Here is a 12,369-nt window from a genome sequence, read left to right as displayed (position 1 = left end):
AATCCCCCCCTCCTCTCCTTCACCTTTTTCCTCCTCTCTGTCACAGAAGATTATAATACACAGAAGATTCCTAGTATATAGTAAGCCCCAGCCGCTCTCACTCACCCTTCTCTTTCCTTGTCAGAGGCTCCAGACATCGGGTAGAGGGCTTTTCTCAGTCTTAGGAGGATTCCTCCAGGTCTCCTTGGGCTTTTCGATCACTTAGGGGTCATCACCAGGCAACAGGCTGGGTCTCCTGAATTTCCTGGGTCCAGAGCCAGTCTGCTCGCCGGGGAACGAGGCCAGGAGTAAACCGGCACTTCCCTCTCTCCTCGGGATGCCGGCCGGTCTCTCCTCCTCCCAGAGATCCTCCGCGGCTAGTCACGTGCTCCCGCCGCGTCACCTCGTCTCCCAGCTGCCCAGGCTCCTGCCTCACTTCACGAGCCGCTCACATCCCCTGCTCTCCAGCCTCTCCTCCTCGGCCCGCCGAACTCCGGTGAGTCAACCCCTTCATAAATTTGTTCCAGAGGGTCCCTGGGGAGGATGGGAAGCGGAGCCTAGCAAAATGCTAGTGCCTCACACTCTCCTCGGCCGCCATGTTTGGGCTTCTCCCCCCTGAACAAACTTCTCCTTCTTGGGCCAATTGATCTGTGGGTTGTGGGCTTGCAACCAGGGTATTCCCAGGATGGCCAGAAACATGGGGGAACTGATGACGTCAAAACAAATGAACTCCTGATGGCCGGAGTCAGTGGTTGCTAGAATAGGAATGCTTTCCTCGGTAACAGGTCCAGAGCTCGGAGCAGTGCCATCCGCGAGTAAGATGTTGAGTTTCTGTTTCTTAGGCAGAAGGGGGATGTGTAGGTCCTTGGCCAATTTGATGTCCAGGAAACAGCTACAGGCTCCTGAGTCAATGACTGCCCGCAACCTGACGTTCTTTCCAGCCACCTGTAATGACATGGGTAGAATGGTGTGGGTGGTTAAAGTCCCGGATAACTGAAGGTACGAAGGATGGGGCTGGCTGGACTTACTTGGTCATACTGGGCAGCTATGCAGGAAGTGGCCCGTGGCCCCACAGTAGAGGCATAGATTGCCTTGCTGTCTGCGTAGCCTGTCTTCAGGAGTTAGGGCAGGTCGGAGAAGACCAATTTGCATTGGTTCTACCTCAAAAGTGCTGATGGGTTGCGGAGTAGGGGCAGGAGCAGTTGGTCCTAGAATCTTTGGCACAACCCATGTGGGTCGAAAGGTCTGAGTACGCTCAGCACGTCTTTCCCATAGACGCCGATCCAACTGGGTAGAGAGCAGGATGAGGTTCTCCAAGGAGGAGGGAGCTTCCACCCTAGCTAACTCATCCTTGAGTGATTCGGACAGGCCTAGGCTTAACTGGTACTTTAATGCTGCATCGTTCCAACCAGTATCCGCTGACCATTTGCGGAACTCCACTATGTAGTCCTCCACAGGCCGCCGACCTTGTACTAGAGCATGGAGGGCAGACTCAGCAGTGGAGGTCCTCTGGGGATCATTGTAAAGGGCGGCCATGGCTTCAAAAAATTCACTCACTGAATTGAGTGCTGGGTTCTTTTGTTCCAGTAGGCTATGTGCCCAAGACTGGGGTTCTTCCGACAGGAGGTAGATAATGAACCTGACCTTGACCGCTTCCAGTGAAAAGGTTCCGGGTTGTAGAGCAAAATACAGTTCACAGGCATTTTTAAAAGCTCTGAACTTACGTCGATCCCCAAGGAAACTTTCAGGAGTAGGGACTCGGGGTTCCGGAGGTAGTAATACCACAGCAGGAGTGGTGGTAGGAGGCAGACTGGCAGGCGCAGCTACTGGGTTAGGACTGGCGGAAAGATCCTGTTCGGTAGAAGTAGAGAGCGAGTGAAGATGCCCTTCCAACTGGAAGTAACCTTGCTTTAGATCTTTCACTGCTTGAGTAAGTGCCGTCATTTGCTGGCACAGGGCCTCTAGTGCGGAAGTGCCTCTCTCGGCCTCGGACATACTGGCTGGATGATAGTATCACGTACCTGGTGATGGAGGCCAATGGAGAGAGGTCTTCCCTTGCGGCTAAGTTCCGGACTCCCCTGAGAGTGGGACAGCGGGAGTCAGGCCCAAAGTTGCACAGGTCGCCTGTAGGAGTGCTGGTTGGTGGTCCACTCAGGAGCACAGCTGGTGCACAGAGAAAGGTCTGCAGACTGGAGGCGCCTGTGCGTGGTATGCAAGCCTTCTGGGATTTGGATGTTTGTTGGTTAGTTCGAGCCAAGGTCAGGTACCGGGTGGTGACCAGAACAGACGTGGTCAGGTGGAATAGCCGAGGTCATGCACGGAGGAGCAAGAGAGAGAGTATCCTTTTAGTCAAGCCGAGGTCAGATCAGGGGTCAGTAGAGCAGACAGCTCCAAGTACAAGCCGGGTCGGAATCAGGAAGTCGCAGGTAACAGGAAGCAGGAAACAGGAACAAACCACGGGGTGCTAGAGATCATCCAGAAACCAGAGGAAGTGATGAGTCTCCTTATAAAGGCTGTCTGGCACCAGACTGAGGCTGAGGTGTCCTTCTGCGGCCATGTAGAGTATTGGCAGAAACACCAGAACTTGTGCTGTGGACAGGACCCTGACACAAACATTCCAGGGTATGTAAACTTTCATGGCCATTTGGGTGATTTCTGTTATCATTATGATTTAAAAAGGAGCCAAACAACTATTTGATAATAAATGGCTTCATATGATCATCATCCTTCAATAAAAGAGCATTTTTTGGCATGATCAGTCATATTTTCAATATCAATGCCAACATTTCACAATTTCTGCCAGGGTATGCAAACTTTTGAGCACAACTGTATGAAGGTAAAAAACCTTCTGTGTGAAGCATCACCCCCAATACTCACCTAAGCCCGATGTCAGTCCAGTAATATGCACATGAGACTTGGCTTTCCTGGGCCTCCCCCTCCTCATTGGCTGAGACACAGCAGCGAGAGCCATTGGCCCCCACTGCTGTCAATCACAGCCTGTGAGAAGGGAGCAGGGGGGCGGGGCCGAGTCCCATTCTGCTGTGTCTTATGGATGTAGAGAGCAGGGCTGGAGGACCTGAAAAGAGAAGGATCGGGGCTGCTCTGTGCAAAACCACTGCACAGAGCAGGTAAGTGACATGTTTTTTGTTTTGTTTTAATGAACCTTTAGTATCACTTTAATTGAACAAGCTGAAGTTAGAAGCTGCTTGGCTATCATGCACAGCTGCACCAGCTTTTGAGTGCACCAGTTTTAGTAAATCTCTCCCTTAGGGTTCATCATCTTTGCTTAATAGAGCACTGTGAGAAAAAAAATTTACAACGCTTTACCTATATATTGTACATTTACATCAGTCCCTAACCCTCAAGGGGCGTACAATTGTTAAGTCCCTAACTTACCTCCATACACACACATACTATGGCCAATTTAGACAGGATCCAATTAACCTACCAATATGTCTTTGGAGTGTGGGAGGAAACCAGAGTTCCCTGAGGAAACCTACGCAGGCACAGGGAGAACATGCAAACTCCAGACAGGTGGTGCCCTGTTTGGGATTCAAACCAACGACCCTAGTACTGCCAGGCAGAAGTGCTAACCATTTAGCCACTGTGCTGCCCTTATGTATGTTTTAAAGCTTGTCTGGTTAGTGCGGGTGTCGGCAACCCGCGGCTCCAGAGCCGCATGCGGCTCTTTTTCATCTTTGCTGTGGCTCTGGAGCACACTGCCCACCAGGTGACAGGCAATAGGGTTTCAGTGGTCGGCAAGCCGCGGATCGCAAGCCACATGCGGCTCTTCTGTGTGCCGGGCGCCCGCTCCCCTCCCTCCTCTCGGGCGGCCGCCTCAAAAGTCAGGACTCTTTTAATCCGGCCCGCGGAGCGTGGAACATTAGCTGTCAGGATGTAGGCGGGGCAGCCAGGATGTAGGCGGGGCAGCGTGACGAACTCCTCTCACAGTCCGCCCTGAAGACCGGAACACAGCGCGGGAACACAGCGAGAGGAACGCGCGGAGCAAAGGTAAGTGAATTGAGACAATATGGGGAATTAATTACTATAGGGGGGATGAATTACTATGGGGGATGAATTATTATATGGAGGATTAATTACTATGGGGGATGAATTACTATGGAGGATGAATTACTATATGGGGGATGAATTACTATGGGGGATGAATTACTATGGAGGATGAATTACTATATGGGGGATGAATTACTATGGGGGATGAATTACTATATGGAGGATGAATTACTGTATGGGGGATGAATTACTATGGGGGATGAATTACTATGGGGGATGAATTACTATAGGGGGGATGAATTACTATGGGGGATGAATTACTATATGGGGGATGAATTACTATATGGGGGATGAAGCTAACTGCACGATCCTGTATATAGCATTAAGGTAAGAAACAATATATGCAGTGTCGGATTTGTTTTAAATGTTGCAATGGTTTTGCGGCTCCCAGTCTTTTTTTTCCTTTCGGAAACGGGTCCAAGTGGCTCTTTATGTCTTAAAAGTTGCAGACCCCTGGGTTAGTGCATAGTTTAAATCATTGTTTTATTCACAGTTACAGAGGATAGAGAATAAAGTTGATCTTCAGAATAGGCGCCGCACTCAGGCACAGAAAATTCGCAGAAGGCTGGAGATGGACACAGACTTATATTCTGGTAAGGTTTAATACAGCATTATTTGTAAATTATCTCAATCTGAAATAAAATTGCACATCCAGCGAAACTACTAAATAAACAGTTGAAGCACATATACAGTCCAGCTGGCTGCTCACTTCTACACATCCTTTTTCATTGCCTTCCCTTACTGCTATTTTTTTGCAGTCTGATGTTGTTGCACCCCCAACAGTCCTGTCCTCCTGTTCCCTGGACATATATAGTCTAGCTACTTTCTTTTTACTTCCTCCACTATAAGGCTTCACTGCCTCCTCCACAATTTTATGTGTTTCTAGACAGGCAACAGATCAGAGCCTCTTCCTTCATTGTTTGGGTCTGTTGCCTTGGCAAACATCAGGCCTTCTAGGTCCCTCACTCTAGAACAGATATATGTACAGTGAGGAATAGAAGTATTTGAACAACCTGCTATTTTGCATGTTCTCCCACTTAGAAATCATGGAGGGGTCTGAAATTCACATTGTAGGTGCATTCCCACTCTGAGAGACAGAATTTAAAAAAAAAATTCAGGAAATCACATTGTATGATTTTTAAAGAATTTATTTCTCTTGCACTGCTGAACATAAGTATTTGAACATCTAAGAAACAGCAAGAATTCTGGCTCTCAAAGACCTGTCACTGTGCCTTTAAAAAGTCCACCTCTACTCCACTCATTAATCTAACTTAGTAGCACCTGTCTGAGCTCTTTAAAGACACCTGTCCACCCCACAGTCAGTCAGACGCCAACTACTACCATGGGCAAGACTAAAGAGCTGTCAAAAGACACCATAGACAAAATTGTGGACCTCCACAAGGCTGGAAAGGGCTACGGGGCAATTGTCAAGCAGCTTGGTGAAAATAGATCAACTGTTGGAGCAATTGTTAGAAAATGGAAGAGGCTAAAGACGACTGTCAGTCTCCCTCGGACTGGGGCTCCATGCAAGATCTCACCTCATGGGGTATCACTGATGATAAGAAAGGTGAGGAATCAGCCCAGAACTACAAGGGAGGAGCTGGTCAATGACATGAAGAGAGCTGGGACCACAGTTTCAAAGGTCACTGTCGGTAGAACACTACGTCGTCATGGTTTCAAATCATGCATTGCACAGAAGGTTCCCCTGCTCAAGTCATCACATGCCCAGGCCCGTCTGAAGTTTGCCAATGACCATCTGGATGATCCAGAGGAGGCATGGGAGAAAGTCATGAGGTCAGATGAGACCAAAGTAGAACCTTTTGGTCTAAACTTCACTCGTCGTGTTTGGAGGAAAAAGAAGGATGAGTTGCATCCCAAGAACACCATCCCTACTGTGAAGCATGGGGGTGGTAACATCATGCTTTGGGGGTGCTTTTCTGCGAAGGGGACAGGACGACTGCACTGTATTAAGGAGAGGATGAATGGGGCCATTTATTGTGAGATTTTGAGCAACAACCTCCTTCCCTCAGTCAGCGCATTGAAGATGGGTCGTGGCTGGGTCTTCCAACATGACAACGACCCAAAGCACAGAGCCAGGATAACCAAGGAGTGGCTCCATAAGAAGCATATCAAGGTTCTGGAGTGGCCTAGCCAGTCTCCAGACCTAAATCCATTAGGACATCTTTGGAGGGAGCTGAAACTCCGTGTTGCTCAGCGACAGCCCCGAAACCTGACAGATCTAGAGGAGATCTGTGTGGAGGAGTGGGCCAAAATCCCTGTTGCAGTGTGTGCAAACCTGGTCAAGAATTACAGGAAACATTTGACCTCTGTAATTGCAAACAAAGGCTTCTGTACTAAATATTAACACTGATTTTCTCAGGTGTTCAAATACTTATGTTCAGCAGTGCAAGACAAATAAAATCTTTAAAAATTATACAATGTGATTTCCTTAATTTTTTTTTTAATTCTGTCTCTCAGAGTGGGAATGCACCTACAATGTGAATTTCAGGCCCCTCCATGATTTCTAAGTGGGAAAACTTGCAAAATCGCAGGGTGTTCAAATACTTCTGTTCCTCACTGTATTTGTGGATATTGGGGGGACAGTTTTTTATGGCAGGCTCAAAATTGACCAGTGAATTTAAAAAGATATGCCACAATAAAAATAACAATTAAAATAATAAACATGTCATACCTGACCTGTGCAATGGTTTTACACAGAGCAGCCCCGATCCTCCTCTTCTGGGGTCCCCCGCTGGCGCTCAAGGCCCCTGCTCTTTTTCTGCTTTCCAAAGGGGCACTTGTGGGCTCGCTCCCGAGCCTTCCCGTCTGCGTCTATTAACTGCGGCTTGGCCCCTTCCCCCAACCACATAATTTGATCTGCCCAATGAGGAGGGAGACAGTGTCAAGAGCTGCATCTCTTCTGCATATCACTGGATCAGATCGGGCTGAGGTAAGAAGAAGCAGGGGGCTGGGGAGATCTTGCAGTGCAGAAAGTTTTTTACTTTAATGCATAGAATGCATTAAGATAAAAAACCATAAGGCTTTAGAACCACTTTAAAGCAGTGGGCCTGTATGTAAGAATATAAATTGGGCCCCCGAGGCCCACAAACAAGAAAATGGGTGAAAATAGGGCATTTGTAATTGCATTGAATATAGCGCATGGCTTAAAGAGTTGTAATTAAATAGAGTCTACGTTGACTTCCATATAGAATGAGACAGTGTTGAATAGGGAATGTGCAGCACCGCATCTGTGGAGGTGCACTGGTTGGGCTCAGGGCCCAACATTAGAAGTTGGGGCACCTGTTCAGGGGTCAGTAGTAAGTAAGTGCGTCACTTACTACTGATCTCTGAACTTTGTATTGCTTACTACTGACCCCTGAACTCTGTGTCACTTACTACCCACCTCTGAACTCTGCATCAGTTACTACTGACCTCTACATTCTTTGACACTTAATACTGACCTCTGCGTCACTTACTACTAACCCCTGGACTCTGCATCGCTTACTACTGAACTCTGAATTCTGCGTCACTTACTACTGCCCTCGGCACTCTGCATCACTTACAACTGTCCTCTGTGCCACTTCTGACCCCTGAACTCTGTCTCACTCCTTACCTCTGTGCCACTATGGACTTCTGCATCACTTACAACTATCCTCTGCATCCCTATTACCTCTGAATTCTGTGCCACTTACACACTCACCCCTATGGCATTACTGACCTCTGCACTCTGCTTCACTTCAACTGATCTCTGCTTCACTAATGACCACTAAAGTTTGCATCACTTACTACTGGCCTCTGAACTCTGCATCACTCACTACTGATGTTCCTCTGCGTCTTTGACTACTGATGTCTGCACTCATCACTACTTACAACTGACCTCTGAACTCTATATCGCTTACTAATGATCTCTGCTTTACTTACTATTGCCCTCTGAACTCTACACTTGCTACTGACCTATGAACTCTGCATCACTTACTACTGACATCTGAGCTCTGCATCACTTACTACTAGCCTCTGAACTTTGCATAACTTACTGCAGACCTCTGAACTCTATGTCACTTACTATAGAGTTCAAGGGTCAGAAGTAAGTGGTGCAGAGTTCAGACATCAGTAGTGAGGCAGAGCGCAGTAATAAGTGGCCCACTGTCTCACAGTACAGTCAGAAATCCCTCCTTTGCACATCTTACCTTATTCTTCAGCGTTAGAGTGTTTTTACTGCAAAAACTTCTCTAGAAACCCACTAGTTCAGGGTTTTTTTCCAGCCAAAAAAATGTCCCTGCCAAAAAACGTTGATTACAGTCTATGTGTGCATGGACACATAGGATAACACGCTGGGGAGTTTACTGGCTGTAGAAAAAAAAAGCGTCAAAAGCCAAAAAACGCTGCTGTAAAAACATCCAGTGTGCATGAGGACTTACAACCCTGCTACAGGGACCTACCCACATGACTGAGTAAGTCAGTTTTATATTTCCAAGGTCAAATGTTCCCTGCCTTCCTCTGCCACTTAAGTACCTCCCTACCACCATCAGCTTAGAATAGCCACTCAGACTGCGAGCCTACTTTCAGTTTTCATCTTGTATGTGTATTTGTTTTACAAATAATCAGTTAATAGAAAACAAAGATTCGCAGAGCACTATGGGTTAGCTAAAAAGAGAGATATAGAACACATGTAAAAGGGAACATAACATTCCACCTGCTGGTTGGATGTAAGTATACATTCTATTCACATGCAATATTTTCTAATTACTGGCCGAAAAAATATTTTATAGCTTTTACCACAATCAAAAACAAAAGAAAATATATACAAAAATAAGATACCTTCCCCATAAATATGTTGTTATACATTTGTAGCTTTTAAAGAAATAAAAGGAGCCTAAATTTCACTGCCAGACGATTTAATCCCAATGGGCCTTAACATATTATATCTACAGTAGCCTTTAGTGGGACAGCTAGACTGAGCTGTGCTCAGGAAAACATCTATCCCAGTACCAGAGGTATATTTTAGTTATGTGCTGTTATATCTGTACACCAGGCACTTCTGCCAGACATAATAGCCAGGTCAGTGAAAGTTTGTTAACCGGCCCCTTTTCAGCCTGCACAATTGACAGTGAAGGAGCATTGATGGTGAGATTAACACTCTCTTCCTCCTGCTGTCGGCAGACAGCTCCCAGATTAAAACTGATAGCACTGTATAGTGTAGTAGTACCTGTTTGGTTTACAATGCTGATCTTCCCTTTCCCAGTTTGACTGCTACTATGCGTGGTATATATATAAAAGCGTTTCAGGTGTTTATGTTAGTAATGCCTAATACATGTTAATAATACATTGTTTGATTATGTTATGTATGGCACAGCTAAATTAGATCACGTGTTTTTAAATGTTGTATGAAATTTAAATGTAAACACCTTAAGCTTTTTATATATATATATATATATATATTTATATATATATATATATATATATATATATATATATATATATATATATATATATATATATATGTGTGTTCTTTTATAAAGCCAAGGGTGTAACTATAGCCATAAAGGACATAGAGGACCCAAAACTGTCCAGCTATCCAAACTTATCTGCAAGAAGCGGTGGCATTTGAAAAATGAGTTTGGACAAAATGCATGTATAGAAAGTTTGCAAGCTATGCAGATAATTAATATTCTGTATCCATAGGGCAGTGTTTCTCAACCTTTTTCCAGTCAAGGCACCCTTTAGAATTATGCACAATCCCAAGGAACCCCATTCTAATATGTAAAAACTAAATTAAAAGTTTTATGTAATGCAGCAACATCCACAAATGTAGGACACCAAGGCCCTGATTCACTAAGATGTGAGTGTAATAGCAGAGACTGACCATTCAGGCAGACTCCGGTCAATCAATCAGTCGTCTGACCAGCGTCTAGCAAGCTCATTGACGAGCGTCTATTGACTACTTTGCTATCACTGGCACATTTTTAGGTGCAATACCGGATATGTTCGCTAGATGGCGCACAAGCGCGGGCTTTATTACAGTGGCGTTTTCATGATGGCAAAAGAATTCTTAGAATGTAATAAATACACCTGTACACCTGTATTAGAATTTTCTATTTTCTTCTATTTATTTTCTTGCTGTGTCTCCAAAATGATCAAGAAACTAATGCATTTACTAATGAATGTCATACATTCTGTACTCAAATGTTAAACATTTACACACTTATATCTCAAATAATTTATATACTTCTAATTTCCCAATATAATTATATATCTTCATTCTCTTTAATCACGTAACTATTCTATGGTAAAGACAAGTGCAGCGCTATAAATGCATGTGATCAATAATGAACGCATGTAAAAACCAAAAAGTGCAAAGAATTGCAACAATGATGTAATATTGTAAATGGTGCTAAAATAAGTTCATAGAATCATTCCTGAATAATGGAATGTCCTTCGTGTGAGAGTACCAACTCAGAGAGTGCCTATGAATGGCACGTGTGGTCTCTCCGTGACGGACAGTAGTGCATGAACTTGTGAAAGGTAAACCACCCTTGGGACTGGTCTACACTCACCAGAACAAAAGTATTAATGTGTATGGGTTATACACATCACACATCTGGGGGTGCAGTGGTATGATGGCAGTTATGGGTTAGTCATCCAGCTCCATCCATCCATCCATCCATCCATCCATCAGGGTGGGTGCCCAAATGGTCCTGGGGAGGAATTAGCTCAGCCACAGGAGCCAGAAAGGTGCTCAATAGTGTAGTACACTGTCACAGGGGTGGATGACCTTTCACGAGTTCATGCACTACTGTTCGTGGTTATATTTATCTTGTGTAATACCATTTTACTAGTCTATATCATTTGACCAGCGCTCGCTCTATCATTTTCAAACAATGGAACTATTCTACATTATAACTCACACTGTGTCTCCCACAGTGGTTTAGTGGTTAGAGCTCAGAACTTACAGCACTTGGGTCATGGGTTCTAATCCCAGTCATGGCTACATCCTAAAAAATGGAGATCAATTTTCTGGGTTGTGTCAGTGCCAGGAATATTGATCAAACAATTATGATTTTGCCTAATGACTAGAAAGTGGATGAATGTACTCTTCTGCCAATTAGGAAATGTGCAAGTTTCATGCCGTGTATATTTCATTGTAACATTTTTCTCTTTTAAATCTGTCTCCTTATACAACTTGACCCCCTCCCCCACCCCGTCATCACCTGTCCCATATGCAAATCTATGGATCACCGCCCCACTCTTTAACTATCTATTTACTGATCAAGTGAATGTGTCTCATTTTCTATCAGCTACAGCTCAGATCTTACATTATTATACAATTGCTGATTGTATCTCACCACTAGTCTGATTGAATTCACAATTCCTGGTCAGTCCCGTTCCCTGACCTCTAATAAACTTTAGGGCCAGTTCACACTACATGTGTTTCAGTTGCTTTTTTGGCATCACAAACGCACAGAAAGAAGGTTATATGGTTGTCAATGTCATAGTTCACATCAGCGCTTGCATTTTCAGTGCATTGCAGGTGCTGTAAACAAAGTTGACCACGCTGCATTGTTTCTGCACAGAACTGTACTGGAACACATTGAAACGTCCTTGAATGTACTAAAACGCACATGTCCCTAACTACATTGAATACAAAGAAAATAGAAAAAAATAAGTGGAAGGGATATAAAAATGCAATGTAAACATGTCCAAAACGCATTCAAAATGTACTGGAACACACTAAACATGCATGCCAAAAGGGCATGAAAAAAACCCATCAGGAACACATCTAGACTGTTTCTATAGTGTGAACCAGCCCTTAGGACTTGTTGACACCATTGGTGGTGCAGAAACGCATGCAAGAACACACATTTTCCAGCACAGCAAAGAAATGCAATGCCCTATGTAGATGTGCGCAGGTACCATGATGAAAACGTTGTTGCACCTACACACGTCTATTAAAAACAGCCCCATTCACAGCCACAAATACGCATGGCACCACACTACTGTGCGGTTAGGTGCGACACACTTGGAAAATAACATAAAAATAAGCCAACATGGCTAAAGCATATCTTGAAAATATGGGGACTCTGATATCCGGCGACAGTCCGTTCACGAACGAGAAGCAATTCTGCACCCTAAAACCAACATAGAGGAAAGGGATGGTCAAATTGCTGTGCTGCTTCCAAACCACCTCTGGCATGCCAGGGTCATTATGCAGGTCCTCGATGCCAGTTCTTGCCTGCGGCCACAAAATATCCACTGGCCACGAGTGAAGGTGAGTGGAGGACGTGAAGGTGGATTTCTACCAGCTTCAACCGCAAGCAGTAC

General features: G+C 44.9%; 1 protein-coding gene across 1 annotated transcript in view; it reads left to right on the top strand.

Annotated features, from left to right (window-relative positions):
* The window catches only part of CCDC187 (coiled-coil domain containing 187), a 141,798-nt gene that overhangs the window by 11,600 nt on the left and 117,829 nt on the right, over nt 1–12,369 (top strand). Inside the window, 1 exon segment of the mRNA XM_089677075.1 lies at nt 4,544–4,643. Within this exon segment, the coding sequence (XP_089533201.1) occupies nt 4,544–4,643 (100 nt within the window).

The sequence above is a fragment of the Staurois parvus genome, unplaced genomic scaffold (assembly GCF_062004578.1).
Source record: "Staurois parvus isolate SC_StPar_1 unplaced genomic scaffold, SC_StPar_1.0 ptg000176l, whole genome shotgun sequence".
NCBI classification, from domain to species: domain Eukaryota; kingdom Metazoa; phylum Chordata; class Amphibia; order Anura; family Ranidae; genus Staurois; species Staurois parvus.
The sequence above is the reverse complement of the archived record's forward strand: the minus strand, read 5'-3'. Positions and strand labels throughout refer to the sequence as shown.